This window comes from Anas acuta, chromosome 3 (genome assembly GCF_963932015.1).
Source record: "Anas acuta chromosome 3, bAnaAcu1.1, whole genome shotgun sequence".
NCBI lineage: Eukaryota > Metazoa > Chordata > Aves > Anseriformes > Anatidae > Anas > Anas acuta.
Genome location: NC_088981.1, coordinates 85547548 through 85563757, shown reverse-complemented (window position 1 = coordinate 85563757; position 16210 = coordinate 85547548). Strand labels below are relative to the sequence as shown.

Below are 16210 nucleotides of genomic sequence, written 5' to 3'. Positions count from 1 at the left end.
CCAGATAACTACAGCTTCTCAAACTGGGAGATATGGCTAGTGATCAGTTGGAAGCTCTTTCCTCTTCATTATGCTTTGTATTCTTCCCTCTGGATCAGTGCTGTGGCGTGTTTTCCCAGCTTTCTTTTTCAACTGTAACATTACCCAAAAGAAACACTTCTGATTTCCACCCACCTATCTAAAGTATTTCCAGATCTTGAGCTATTGTGGAACTCAATATTCAATTGTATTTATTCAAGAGTATCAAGAAAGGCACTGAAGAAAAAATATAGGAATTTGTATGGTGTTTTTAACTAAGTAATATTGAGATGTCTGTCACAGTGGTGTTTCAGCTTCTTAGGAAACTCAGGTTTCCTTGACAAAGCAGCTCAATAAACAAAAGCAGTTTAAGGCATTGCATGAAAGTTAACACAGTGCAGCAAGAGGAAGAAGGAGAAAAAGAAGGAGAGAAAATAATACAACTACAGCAACTAAGTCAAACCATTTCATATATCAATCATTTTATCAAGGGATGGAAGGGCCAAGTAAAGCCATTTCAGCATAGAAAATGAAATATTAAAACCAATGTTTGAGACACTATGTACAGTTCTAGCTGCAGACATTTAGGAAAGACAAAGCTAGTATGCAACTGGTGCTGATCAAGTGATGATTGAAAGAGTGGGAAGCCTCTTCTGCTATAGAAAATGAAGGTGGCACAGCTAGCACAGTGAAGTAAAGACTCAGAAGGTGTGTGACTGCCATCTACAAACACATCGGGCATTAAACAGTAGAGAGAGGTAAGCTATTTAAAACATGATTGCTGTATAGCACAGTTTCATAAAGTTATTTTATTTCATAGTTATCATAGAATAAAATAGAATAAAAATAGAATAAAATGTTTTAATAAAATATGTACATATATAAAAAGGGAAGAAAGCAGAAAATGGAAACAGGAAATAATTTTCCTTTCACCCTTTACATTTACAAAGCTTAGTCTTCTGATAGAAAGGCAGGTGGTAAAGTGCTAAATTGTCTTTTAAAACGTTAACATGCTCTAGCTACTATACTACCCATGTGGGAACCGGCTATTTGAGTTTGTTATGAGAGAGGATTTCCCTCGCAGCAGGATGTACAGCTGCTTGTACCTAAGTATTTCCCAGAGAAAACACAACAGTGTCGTCACCCAACTCTGCAAACCCTCCCCTGAAATGCCCAGGTCAAGGAGAACGTCTGGAAACAGCCTGAAGGCAAGCTCTACCTGGTTCTGTCAAACAGAAGCTGGAAGCCTGTCCATCTGTCCTAAAAAGTGCAAGGGACCTCACTGGGTGAGGCAACAGAATGGGTGGCTGAGCTGCAGGGGGTGATGCCGTTTCTGCACTGGAGAAATGCTGCAAAGCACAGACTATAACAAAGGCCTTGAGTGCAAAAGTTGGTCCTGGTTTAATTGGTGTGAAATACAGAAAACTGCCTCCCAAACTTAAAGTTTCATCTGTCTGGCAACAGGCATAGAAACTAACAAAGGAATGATTTTTCTTAAAAAATTCAATAATTTGTAGTTTTTAAACAAACATTTTTTTTTTTCCCCTGAACATGCAATAAAAGAGTGCATGGTAAACATGTATGAATACTGCCCCCCATTTCCTCTCAGACCCCTAATCAGGAAATGTTGAAAATCAGTGCTGATATGGCTGGAGAAAAACAGTCACTGCTCAAAAAGCATACAGGCCAAATATATGGGCTGTTGGACAAAAATCTGTTTACCACAGATAGGATTATGTAGTCATTGTAGAGATTCATGCTGCCTGTGCTGCTTTGTAATTAGTAATATTTACACATTGGTTTGACTGAAACCACTGCAACAAACAGACAAATTAACACTGTGATTCATAGTCCAATTTATTCCAATGGCATTATCAGATTATTTTTTTCCCATGCATATGGAGAAAACACCTTCATGGATCTTTTATCTCTGTGTATCCAATGCATGTTAGAGACCATGTAATCACTGGTTTATTATATGACCAGTGGGAGCCCTCAAGAAAAAAGACCCTCTACTGAGCTACAAGGCCTTTCAAATCAATTCCTGTCATCAGTCCATTTTCTTCTCACTCTCCTCCAAAGAGGTTGCACTTAAGAGCTCTCCTGCGATGTATACTGGGACACATTTTCATCACTGCAGCTTCTGTATACTTTTTCTCCCCTTTTGTTTTCTTACAAAATAAGGCCTAAGCTCCAGTGACCTCAGAAGTTGATGAAAACTTTCTCTTCTCTACATGCAGTAAGAGCACAGGGCCCAGCCAAGAAACCTGACGACAGGCAAAGCCAAGTCCAACTTGGCACTGGAAGCTAAAATGAAAGCAAGCTACCTGAGGTCATTATAATAAAGAGTAAAAAAGGAAAAAAAAAAAAAAAAAAAAAAAAAAAAGAAGAAGAAGACATAAACATCACTGCTGGGGCATGTCTTCATAGTTTACTGGCACTTTCACCAAAGTAAGGACTCAGAACTGATACCTGGAGCAACATGGCTTGTGACTGTGTTTCCTACGATGTCAGGTGAAAATAGTGAACTAAGCACATGAAGCATATGTAGAGTTTTTAATTTAATCTGCTGAAGCCCATGGTTGCCATGACCATGGCATCCCCAACTGGGCTCTCTGGAGAGTGCAAGGCCGTGTCACCCTGCACACTGTTCAGTAGTACAGATGTAAGGCCTCTGCTGATGGCTGCTGAGTAAATAGTCAGTGTATTTTACTGCATTTTTTTCTTCAGAAATTATTGGATGACCCTATAGATATAGCCCACTGTTATTCTCAAAACAAAAATCTCCTTACATGTGCCTATACACTGTTTGCTTTGCCAATATTGAAGTGGCTTCAAAATAAACCCACAGTCTGATTTGCCAGTCCAACAAAATGCCAGCCAGTCACTAGCAATGTCTGTACAGATCTGTAAATGAAAAGCCACAAAATGACTCAGTGTATTAGGTCACTGTGACAGCCAGGAGGTAATACCAGAGTATTTACTTGGCTGGAGTCTGCCTTGGCTCATCCTCGTTTGCAGTGTCAAAGCCAGGCTCTCATCTCAGGCCAAAGAGCTGTAGCTTGCCCACTTCAGTAACGGTTCAACACAGGTACCAGGTAAATAACTGCCTCAAACCGGGGGTTTTGAAATGAAATTTAAAACTCCGATGGCTTAAAAACATAAATGATTCTTGTCCCTGTCTGGAGGGAGCAGAAGAAGCGATGCACTTTACAGCTGTCAGTGTGTTTGTCCTCAGAAGCCTCCTGTGACGCTGGGATGCCTTAGTGTGGCCTAACATCTCTGTGGGGCTTCTACGCAGGAATATCCCTAAAAGTATTGTGCGGGACAATGCATGTATAACCTTAGTGAGGATTTTCAACCCATACTAACAGAAGATGGCAGTTATCCCCATCTTCCTCATGGGGATAATGAGAATGTGGGCAGCCCTTTAAGGTTGTGTAACTTGGCTATGAAGTGGAGGACAAGGACAAAGAGCCACAGCTCCATGTGTTGACCAAGAGAGTTACTCAGAGATAAGAATAAAGACCACATTTAATGTCACCCATGAAGTATTAGTGACTTTCTTCACATCCCCTTTAAAGACCACAAAGGTGACTTCAGGGTAAATCTTTCTGAACTACATGAGAACAATATGTTTATAATCAGATTTGGCTCTATTCACCCCCTGAGCTGCATGCTAGCTCCATATTTTAGGAATTAACACATACTAGTTTTTGTATAACGTAAAAGGAAGTGCTATGACTATGACTACTGTTCTATAATGATACAATTTTTTTCATAGCAAAATTGCATTCAGCAGATTTTTTTTTTTTGCCTTTTTCCCCAGTTTTTCACTGCCAAATGACTGTTCTTGGTCTTTGTGACACAACTATTTACTTTAAATGCATATTTCCTGAAACTTGAAAGTGCTTTCTGACAACCTGAAGTGAGATGAAATCACAGAGTTGCAGTAATGGTATAACTCAGATGACTCATGTACCAAATAAATTAATGGATCACTTCTAAAACAATTGCTTCCCTTAATCAGATAAAATGATAAAAATGAATGCAAATTTCAGGGAAAAAGTAAAGCCTGATGTGAAATGCTAAATAATGGTTACGTAGAATTAAGACATCACAATATAGCATGTTTTCACACAGGTTGGGCAAGTTTTTTCTGCTTGTCCACAGATTCACTGAAAAATGGCATTAGAGTGGAAACAAAGGAATGTAAAAATTTGGCAAGCAGTCCTAATGCAAATGGGGATAAGTTATAAAAAGTCAGAAGTCTTCACACTGACTTTTTCAAATACTGTGTTTCAGCTTTTCATTTTGAAATTGCATTTTCCCTAATGGCTGAGACTCCTGAGAGTTCAGTGATTTATTATTGTCAAAGAGAACCCTTGAAACTGGATGGAAATTAGGGGGATGTGAGTTAAACACAAACCTAAGCTGTCTGCCATAGCAGACTTATTACTGGGTTGAATAAATATGCAAATCTGGACAACTGAGTAAACTTCCAAGTGAGCACTGCTCCAGGAAAGAAAACCAATGGACCTTTGCAAGGAAGGGGATGTGCAGATAGTGCTGGAGGTCAGGTGGGACAGGCAGAGCTGTGGCTGAGACCTGAGCAACCCCCTGAGTATGCATAAGGTCCTGGGCTATCTTAAGACCCCTTCCAGTATTAGTGACTTCTGGATTTCTCCTTGGAATATTTGTATTTAAGACTGTAATTGCACTCACTGTATTTGTTGTCTTTTTCTGACCTGATTCTCCTGTGGCTGTTTTGTGCCTCTTTTTAAGCATTGAAGACCATCAGACTCCCCTTTCTTCATCAGTTCTGACAGGTGTTTGCAATATCACTTGCTACGGTAGCTGCAGATAGACATGGTAAATTAAGCAGTGCTTAAAACTGTGACTATCCTGTTAGAAAACAACTAGCACTCTCCTTATGGTCCTTTGCCTTACATTTGCATGTCACTGTCTCTTGAGCCCCATGATTCTTGGACAGCCTAAGAATATATAGATAAATAGAAAATACATTTAAAAAGTTGTTTAATTTACCTGCAGTTCTCCTTCCATTATACTGAGGAGTTTGATCAAGTCCTCTTTAGAGAGCTCTATGGACTTCTTGTTCTTTCGTTCACTAGGCCCAGGTGATCTTGAGTGCCGTTTGACAGTTGCTGAAACCATGACCTCATCTTCCTTCCGATGAGGTTTGTTCTTTTTCTTGGCATCATCCTGGAGTTTTTCGTTCTCTGCATGGCTGATGACAGGCTTGGAATTGGAGAAGTGCCCGTTAGACGAGCTTTCTCCGCCTTGGTTTCGGGATCTCATCCCTACCTAGAAAGAAACATAAAGGTGCATTTTATAAACAAAACTATTTACAAAAAGCCACAGCAGAAATACTGCCTTTTGGCAGAACAACAGTCTTCTAAATACAGAAATATACTGTCATGCTCAAAGGAAGGGGGCACAAAGCTCAAATTTTTCAATAACTTTGTGTGTGGTAGACAGTGAATCCAGAGCATTGATTATAAATTTAATGGAGTCCTAAAGAGTAACCCTGCTTGTCAGCATGCCAGGACACTGATATGAGCTACAATGTATGGAGCCTAAAGTGATGCAGGAAAATAATAACAAACATTTTCCAGGGTGACCTTCCCAAAAGTCAACGTTTTGATTATTTGCAATTAACTATTACTGAACAAAACAGCTTGCTGAAGTAGGCCCTATTTTAACACAAGGTTTACCTGAAAGGCAGAAATGCAATTTAAATTCTCAAAAAGTATGTTGCTTAAGCATAAAGTCTTTATGAGAGAGTGGAGTGACAATGCATGATAAGCAATGGTCACTCTATAGCTCCCCTCAGTGCAGCATTGGTTTTGTTCCAGGTAACTAAGAAAACTTGGGAATGTAGACTAAATCAAGTGGTAAATTGCATTTTAGGATAAATACTGCAAGAGATTATTAGGCTGTGAGTGCGATGAAGGAAAGCTGAAAAGAAGTTTGAATAAGAAGCACAAGAAGGCATGAAAACAGTAAGAGGTAAATGGCCACGATCAAAGCAGTCCTTCCTTCCAGAATATTCACTGTTTCTGCAAAATGTTAGGTCTTGGTTATTGAACATTCATGTCTCTGTTCTCTTAAAGCACCTACACTGTATGCTTAGGCTATGTCTATCCTAGGACATTGGTGAAGCAAATATTCCTGAGCTCTGACACTTGACTATTATCAAACTATAGTATTATTTGCAGCTCCTTGGCACACTTCTGGTCCAGAAGAACTACCACTCTCACAGCCAGTTCTCATCCCACACCAGGGACCAGTCCAAAAGACAGTGCAGATGCAGCCACCCTGTTCTGGAACAGAAGAGCTCAGTAGTGCGAGCACGGCCAGGTTGTGCTATTTGACCTCATGGACAGAATGGGGCTCTGGGACCATTTAGTTTACAAGTAACGTAGCTTTGGTGTCACACAAAACACAGCTGCTAAAATCATCCTTTCCGTGAATCATCTTCATCAAAGATGATTTCCTCCGCTGGATGCTGCTCAGCAATATCAAGTTAAACAACTTGCCCTTGTCTTCAGATTTTTTTCACAGTTCTCTTCTTTCTTATCTGTCATCCCTTTTTGATTTATCAACCATCAGCACATTCAGCTAAAATCAGCTTAATCTGCCTGTCTGTTTTCTCCTTCTATAACTGTCTCTCCCTTTTCTCCCTTGACCCTGCAGACTTGGCTGGGGAGATTGACACCCCTTAAAATCCCATTTATCCTGTAAAGTTTCATTCTCTGTCACTAACCAACAATGGCAGAAGACAGGATGGATTCAACCGTGTGTATTTCATTACTTATCAGTATTAAAAAGATGCACAAAACATACTCAGACATGCTTATATATGGACCCATATTTCTATTATGTGGCCTTCCTGTGTTGAAGTAGGTCTTTGTAATGATTGTCCATGCTTAAATGTAGGTGGCCTTGTTTGCTATTTGGAATCAGGATACATCTGCCATATGAAATAAAAAGGCAAGAATGAATTTCAGTTTGGTTCAGTGTCAAACTTAGAGGTAAAATGTAAGGCAGTGCAAATTTAAATTATGTTAATCTCTTAAAAATTCATCTTACTTGAAATTGCTTGTATAGCAGTCAAGGGAAACCACCAGAAATTTATGCTGCCTAACTTCAACTTAATTATGTGTATGGTTGTATCTCCCGCTACCTCCATTTTTACTTAAGCCCCGTTTACCCAAGATAGCCTAAGAATACTGGAAAAGTAAGATTTGTACAGAGATGTATCTTGTTTTAGTTGCATGAGCAAAGCAAATAGAAGAAAGCTGAAGAAGGGTCTGTATGTCTTAAACTTGCCCAGTTTCTGTATCAGTAAATCTAATGAGGAATATTCCTCTGCTTCCAAATCTTTCTTTTCACTTAAATTCACCTCTGGATTTAGTTTGCAGCTTGTTCATTATTCAAACAGATGCTTCTCAACATCACACATTTTGCTGATAAGGATCTCAGTGTAGCAGATAGAGGTGGTGGAGCAAACCCTAAGATACATTGACTAATCTGCTTGGCTAATGTTAGGCTGGGCCTGCAAGGGCTTGCTACTTACTTGAAGTAGGCCAGTATTATAAATCTCTTACTCAAATTAGCCTTGCATTTTGGTAGTTTCACACTCAGCAGGAAGATTGGCTTTTTATTATCATTGGTTACTCATGTCTTAACTTCATTAATTCAGTGGAATTCAGCCAGCAGCATGAATGAGGAGTGAATTAGACCCAATGTTTTTGAGTGAGAGAGTTTCATGATGAGATTCCTTGCATTGTAGGTCAGCTCCTATCCAAACAATGTGTGATACAGGTATACAATGGCCTTTAACTTCCTGAATGCTTAAGCAGTGTGTTTTTCATCAAATAGTTTGGATTAAACACATGAATTACACTTTCTAAAAACAGATCTCCATTATAACCCTGAACAATACCTGAGAACCTCAGGAAATCTTTTAGGTCTCAGGTTTGTAATGGAAAAATAAACATTGTACTATGTTTCCTCTCAGATAGGGCTTTTCAATTTGTTTAACTTTAATGGATTTTAAACTTTTCAACCATGCTTCCTCTCAGGAGAGAGCACTTGGGATTCAAGCTGTCTGTGTTTTCTGAGTATTTCCTTCTGAGTCCCTGTGGGCCACAGCCTCCAGCCACTTTCATCTCTTAACCATGGCTTATTTTTCATGGCTTACCGTGAATGGCCTCGTGACTCTAGAATATCCTACATGTTTTAAGAATAAATATTGTAAGTGTGTCTTACACATGTTTTCCAGTGGAAAACAGATTATTACATTACACTGCTTAGTAACATGTTGTGTTAGTGATCTCTCCGTAGAAAGATGACTCAACCTGAAGGTGCACAACTAAATTTAAATTTAACTCATGACGAGTTGAGACACAGTATCCACCTCAAGCACAGCATAATCAAACAGATGCACTTGGGTATGTTAGACTTCATGAAAGCTGGTGTGTCACCCTGTCAAATCATAACTTAAGACAGCCACTTTGATCCAGCAGTCCCTGTGGAAGCAGAGATAGCAGGCCATGAAGCCATTTAAAGACTGAGCAGTCTTACATTTTAACTTTGTGTAAATTGTTATAGGTAATGCAGGACCACAAGGACAGATGTCAAATTTATTTTTTTAATTCATTAATACAGCAGCAGAATACCTTAACCAACTGATCTGGAGCTTTGCGTCAACCAGCTAATTAGACTATGGCTGTCACTAAAGGAAATCAAGCCTTTGAGTTTTTTTTTAATTTCTTTAGCACTTGTAGGTTTATTTTGCATCAAGTCTTACATCACAGTAAGTGTGGCAGACAGCCTGTTACTCTCAGGGACATTACCCTTAACAGCCTTTCTTTGCGTAAAAGCCTGCCAAAATCAGTGCAACGCTGACACCTACTCTGTCTTCAGTTATAATGTTGATACATTTCCAACATGTTACCCAAATGAGAAGGTGTTGCTTGCTGAAGCCAGAAATGCAGGTCAACTCAAGCCTAAATAATGACAGAAAGGGCCAAAGTTTTGATATTGACATAGTAATTTCCAAGAAGTTTGAGGGCCAAAGTCAATGGCACGATCCAGCTGTTCTGCACTGCTCTAGGAATACAAAGCAGCTGTAAGACTGACTGAGTTTTAATTGGAGCAGTGTGAAGTAGCCAGAACATACCAGTGATCTTGGCTGAAACACTGTATGTTGGGAATGAGACCTTGGTATTATCATTTTGGATATTCATCCACATGTCTGATAGCATCATGATAAACAACAAAACTTTCTGACCAGTTGCATGACATTTTGGTATGCAAATACCAAACCTTCAAAACTTTGACTATCTGTTTTTTCATCAAGGTTCCAGAATTGATTTGTGGGACACTGCTAGTCTAATGCTGGTAACAAATGTCCTCCTCCTATCCACCCTGACCACACCTCTGTGTCTTACAGCATTCCCGATCTGCTAAAGAAATAGCTGGTATGATTTATAATGACTTCAGCATTTAATATTTAATTCTGCTGTTTTGTTTTCCACCCTTCATCATACTGCACATTAAACTAGAAACCTTTCCGAACAGTCGCCAGTCAAACAAGAAGTTTTTATGTGATCAGTCACCTTGATTTCGACATTTATTGGCTACTCATTTCAATATGTGCTCACAGTATTGGTACTTGGCAGGAAAACTTCAGTCTCTCTTCTGCTGCATTTGTCTGTGAAGCTTTAAGCATAAGGGAAAAATGCTATGATTATTTACTTGAGTCTGTATTGTTGTTTTGGGCACGGGTCCTTTGGTTTTCACAAGTTAGCAATCCACACAAAATTTTATGAAATAACCTTTATGTTAGTTGTACTGACATTGGGAGGAAATCTGTGAGGAATTTGCTGAGTAGGATGTCAGGAGAGGACAGGCTGCATGCTGGTCCAAACTTTTCCCCCGTCAACAGCAATTTGTTCTCCCTATAGCTCAGAAATGATGGGTCAGATTAGGCTCCATTATTTCTGCTATTAGAATCAGATAGTGCAAAAGGGTTCTTTAAACTTAGTGTGCAGTCCCTCCTGCTAATTGGATATGCTGATTTTGGCTCTGTAGTGCTTTCCCTTATAATAATAATAATAATAATAATAATACTAACAATGTTATAATACAAAAATAAATAAATAAATAATGTTGATTTACAGCCATGATATAGTTGTTGCCTTTGGCTGCAAATTTGTAGTCTGGAACTCAGTTGCAGATTTAACTGATTAAAATATCACATGAAAGTGCTGGGTTTCTGACAGACTAACAATTGATGGTAGGGTCAGTGCAATTGTGTTATTACTGAGTCCAAACTGAAATTATTTCTAAGCTGTGGCTTTGGGAGCTGCATGATGGGGAACTGCAACTTTCAGCAGCTCTGCTGGACAGGCCACTGGAGCAGGGCAGTGCGCGGTGCAGAAGGGCCTGGTATATGGCAGAGATCTCTGCCCAAAGACTGCTGATCTGCAAAGAGAACTAAAAGCAGAAGGTAATTTGAAATATGCTCCAAGTGATGACTGAAGAAAATATCATCTGTATCTTCAAGCAATAAGTACCAACAAACCAAGACAAAACAAAACAAAACCAACCAAACAAAAAAAAAGACAGCACCTTATCAGGCATCTGTAAGAGAGGAAGATTGGGACACCAAATTGACTTTGTTCTCTGAAAAGTCTTCAGCAAGGGCTGCTCCAGATGGGGATGGCTGTCCTTAGCCCCAAGGGATTTCAATAGACAGAACAAAGGCTATGTGGCCTCAGTAGTGTGGTGGTTACATGAAAAACATTTACAGGCACAACTGTTCACACCACCTCAGAGACTGGTTAAAAGTATTACTGCGTAGGCTGTTTTCCTGAACTCTGCAAGCTTTCATTATCGTTGTTTTGACTGACCTGAAAAATTAAAAAGGATGGGGGGTACCAGTGCGTTCCCATAGGAGCTGGTAGGAACTGATGGCTGCATTGTGCGCAGTTGGACTCAGATGCTGCATGGAGCAGACGTGTGTCAGACTCCGGACTCTGCGATAGCCAAGCAATGCTGTGCCAAGGGAATGCAGACCTCATTCTTGGTTTGCTTTCGCAGATGACTCCAGTGTTTGTTTCAGTCATGCTGGTCAGAGGAGAGTGTCAAACCAAATGACTAATACAATGAAGAAAGGAACAAATATCTCCCCTTAGCAGTTCTGGAGTTTCCTGAATTTCTAAACATTTGCAACTGGAGCCCTAATCATCATACGCTTTGTCAAGAGAGTCCCCCAGTCTCTTGTCCTCATACATATGACTTATCTGCAAAAGCAGACAATGAAAGGTCTTTGTTCCTTCTGGACTTATTGTACATGTGCTTTTGTGAGAGTATGTGTTAGCTGCTTGCCCTCAGTATTGGAGATTGGCACAGTGGTACCTTGTGAATAGGGGCAATTCTCTACTCAACGAACAGCCTGGATAACCAAGCCACAGGGCCCTAATTCTTATACACAAGGAGAGCACTTGTGGCTGCTACACAACACCACTGCTGCCTTCACCCTTTCACCTGGTCCACTTGTGGAGCTGGAAAAACACTTGTCACAACAGAGTTAGGATGAGCAGCGCCCAAGCACACTTGCTGAGCCTCCTGCACCAAAGATGAGATGTTCATGTTCATCTTCCTGCTGATGTTACCTCCATAGCACGGTTTGCACCACCTGCACTGAGAGTGTTGCTCTGCAGGCTCCTTCCCACCCCGCAGGACCATTTGCCAGCTGCACCTGCAGCCTGCACTCAGGAGAGGGGAATAGTGCATGGCATTACTCAGAGGAGCCCGTTCAGGAAGGAGACATTGCCCCATGACAGACAGCTGTCACGCTGTCTCCCTCACTTCTTGATACGCTTTGTTCCATGGGCAGAATAAATTTGAGTAGCTTTAATTACCAGAAAAATTGAGAATTTGTCTCTATTATTGCTGTCTGACAAAAATGCAGTGACTGATTTTAATGCAGGACTTACATTATTTTCTTCTGTCGGGTCACTGCCGGCTCATTATTCCCTAATCCATTTTGGTCAACTTTTCTTTTTATGCTGCTAACAAATAGGGTAGAACATTAGCAAAGTTACAGCAGATACGCTTGTAGAGGTACAGCATGAGATTCTGTAAGGCTTTTTTGTTTTATCAAAGATTTTTTTATAGCTTCTAAAATTGATTCTTGTAACACTAGAGCATAACAGCACATGGATTCTATTCACCAGCGATTATGTTCATAATAGTTCCTTCACTTGGAAAAAGAAAGGAAAGGGATAAGCTTGAATGTTCTGAAACAAGAAAAGATTTTTGCAAATTCCATAGCCAGTTGCCATTCTGAATAGGTGTAATCTACTTGAAAGCAAAAAAGAAATTCGCAGAGCTAGGAGGAAACCCAGTCATCACTAAGGCAGATTTATACTGCTTTAACACCATTTTCTTAACTCCAAGATAAACTCTTCTCTGGCTAAATTATGGCACAACTTTACAAAGAACAGAGTTTATGCTGGTATAATTCCATTAACTTTGTCATTTTCAGACAAACTTGTGGTTTCAGCTGGAATACTTTTTCTTGAGTAATGCACACTGACCAAACTAAGGAGTAACGTAGACTTGTTTCACAGAAATTCATGTTTCCCAGGCTTCATCTGGAAAAACATCTTGGATGCATGAGACATGAGGAATGATAAGCTATTAGATCATCATTCAGTCAAAAAAATAAACTTTTATATATCACTCCATCCATGTTTTGATTACTGTGCTTTCCAGCTGCCAGAAAGTACAAACAGGAGTTGCAAAGAAGCCAGCTCAAGTAGCTGACACCACTAGACAAACATGCCTCTAGGTCTGATGAGGGTTTAGGTATTTTTTCTCCAGAGTGGCTGAAAGGGACTGGCCAGGAGCAAGCTAGGTGGCAAGAGTGCTATCTGCCTGCGGTGTGGCCTTTCTAGCATGTTTCAGCTGGGCTGAAAGAGATGGGAGGAGGTTGGCTCCTTCTCAACCCTCTTCATGGCCTGTTTCTACCCTTCTGGAGTGCCCTGTGTCCAGGACTACTCCTGACTTGAAGGAAAGGGATAGATCTTTAGAGGAGATGGCTTCCTGGGGCACATACATCATGCCTAGCTGATGGGGCCTGTGGTTGCTCAACATTTCTCTTGAGACATGGCCACTCATTGAGGGCTGGATGAGCACCGTGCCCTGTTGTGGTTCGTTGCATCTTCTTTTACAGCTTTCAGCCCTTTTGGTTATTCCATTTTGAGTGAAAAATCAAACCTTGAGCTTCACATGAAGATAAAGCTGGCAATGTCACCATCAGTTTCAGTTTTGAACCCACTAAACATTTGTTTTATCGTCTGACAGCCAGAACACGCCTGGAAAATGGTAAGAGAGGTGATGCAGATTAGCTGGCCTACCAAAGATTCTTCACTCCTGCAAATGGGTAATCTTTGGTGTTAAATAAACATTAGTCATTTCTGTTTTGTTGACACCACAGAACCACGCTTACAACCTGCAAGATCAAATATACTGTGGACTCAAGAGCCATGCCATACCTCTTTTAAGTAGTTTTTAAAGACCACTGCTCCGTTACCAGTGTATTTTCAACTTCTAAGGTGGCAGAAAACTGCTGAAAGTAGCCACAGACAGGAGCCAGTTGATAATCACAGCTTTGTCTCCAAGTCCCTTGTCCCTATCCTTACAGTGACCAACCAATATACATAAAACCAATGTCACCAAGGGAACATGGTATGGAAAGTAAAGTCAAGCTATTGTCCTTGCAATCCTGTCTTAACCTAGAAACATGTTTTTATAAACCACATGGCAAATAGGGAACACTCTTAGGAAAGGAGGCAACTATTACTAGCTTTCTAAAAATCTATTTCAACTTTTCACTTCAAAATGATACTTTATTATAAAATTGACTTGGATTTTAATAAGTGTGAGACAAGACAAAAAGCTAAATGTCCCAAAAGCAAATCTCAGGGTTTGGGTCCAAGAAAGTGTTGCTGTCTCTTGCTGACCAGACACAAATCCTGTTTTCTTTTCAGTAGCTGTGATTGGCACAGCTCTGGTTTCACAGAAGCTAGTAAACAACCAGAGCTATATTTTACATTTGACTCATTTTAATTTCTTTTGTTTTATAAAAATAACCAAAAAGAACTAGGATGTAGATATGCTCACAGATTTTACAGCAAAGGAAAAAAAAGAATTATACAGAAGACCTGTATCTTCTACAAATAGTGTCTCCAAGAGACAACAGTGCGAAAACACATCTGCAGCATCTCAAATTTCAGCTGTCAACCAAAGCAGGGAGCAAGTTCCAAATCTCTCTCAGTGACTTCTTTGTGGGAAGCTTCAGTTGTTGATAGACATAGAGTACCAGCTTGCACATGCATGCCTGGCCCATTGGTGAGAGGTGAATTTAACCCCCTGCTTTAAACTGGGCTGTGTTCTACCTCCTGAAGGGTAGAACTGTCAAGTCTAACTGGTAAAAAACAAGAAGTTAAAAAAGCCTCTGATGCTAAACCTGCCCTTGAGTTTCACTATCAATTTTGGTGGGTTTACAATAATATCATTCTTGTTGGGAAAAAAAAAAAAAAAAAAAAAAAAAAAAGGAATTCTCTGGCTACATGCACACTAGAGATTAACCATGGCCAGGGCTGCTCTCTGACTGTGAGGCCAGCTGTCCTGGAAAATCCTTCAGGCTCTTAAGCCCTCTTAGCATCCATAACATGCTGGCTGCATCCACACTGCCCACTGGGAATAGCTCCTAGCCTCTGCTGACTCCCAAAACATGCTCTCAAATGGTTCGTGAGGGTGTTAAGTGGCCGGGCCAAAAGCGTGCCGGGGACCACTCCAACTGTTTAAGAGCACAGACATTCACCTCCCAGTATCTGTGCTCATGCCCTGGCACTGCTTAATTTGCCTGTCTTTCTCTCTCCTCCACAGCCTGCTTCTTTACAAACAAAGGAAATGGAAAACTACTCAGCTCTGCACAGAGAAAGTGCAACTCACCATAAATACTAAGTTTACAGAGGGAAAATAAGCTCAGGGTGGTGGGAAAACAGAAAAGAAAACATTTTTTTTTTTAAGCAAGTCAGGTCAAGGCATGCAAAAGTGTACTGTTTATTCTAGAAGTGTATTTTTAAGTCTGTAATGATGGATAGTACAGCAGCTAAGAGACACCACAGCTGAAGGCGAGAGGTGGCACAACATCCCCACCTCACACCAGGCTTCTCCTGGACTTCGCTGAGCTTAGTGATACAAAATTTGAGCTCTTCTGCTACACATCACTGATAAAACAGACTAGCACTGTGGGGCTCCACAGGCTCTTGCATTATTGAGAACCTTGGCCTTCAGTTGTCATTACCATTTGTAAAGAGGTAAAATGAAAGGAGAGTCTTACTTCATTCCTGGCAGTGCCAGCCCAGTGACTGTCATTATTTCCCAGTACTCCTGCAGGCTTTCCACTGACTTAAGAACACGTGGCAAAAAGTAAAGGAGTAAATGTCAGCCTGACTGATTTAAATAATACCAATGCCTCATGCTGACAGGGAGCAGCATAAAAACTTTCAGAAAGTTCACCAGGGCATTGAATATGTTCTCATCCACTTTAATAGTTGTCATATATAGAAACCGTATTTAGGTGGCTCTTCTAATGCCTTGGTTTTGAAATCCCTAGATAATTTCTTTGTTTGAAAAGAATGAAGTTAAATAGTTATGCTGCATCTACAGGTTGAGCAGATTTGATTTTTTTGAACATCCTCTCACTGTTAATCTGCTCAAATCTTCATTGGGGATTTTAGTTCACTGAAAAAAAAAAAAAAAACAGGCTAAGCTGAAAACATAGTGAAAACATAATATATAGCATAGCTACCTTGAGTAGCAGAGGAATTGAGATAAAAGATGTTAATGAATATCCCGGCATGGTCTTGCATCAACAAAACTAAAATCTAAAATTACTTGCTGCCAGATTCAATGCTTTAATGTCTGTGATTTCTTAAAATCCAATTTCAACAGGGATAAAATCTAAGTCAGTTTCATTTGCCTCACTGAATATAAAAAAATTAAAAAAAAAAATTAAAAAAAAATTAAAAAAAAAACATATAAAAAAAAGAAGAAAAAAAGAGATTTTTTTTTTTTTCCACTA

General features: G+C 40.0%; 1 protein-coding gene across 4 annotated transcripts in view; it reads right to left on the bottom strand.

Moving 5' to 3' along the window:
• The window catches only part of FILIP1 (filamin A interacting protein 1), a 102698-nt gene that overhangs the window by 53832 nt on the left and 32656 nt on the right, over positions 1 to 16210 (bottom strand). For all 4 annotated transcript variants that reach the window (XM_068678147.1, XM_068678148.1, XM_068678150.1 and 1 more), the window contains one exon: positions 5065 to 5343. In XM_068678147.1, coding sequence (XP_068534248.1) covers positions 5065 to 5337 — 273 coding nt within the window. In that variant the 5' untranslated portion in view covers positions 5338 to 5343. The remainder of the gene's footprint in view (positions 1 to 5064; positions 5344 to 16210) is intronic.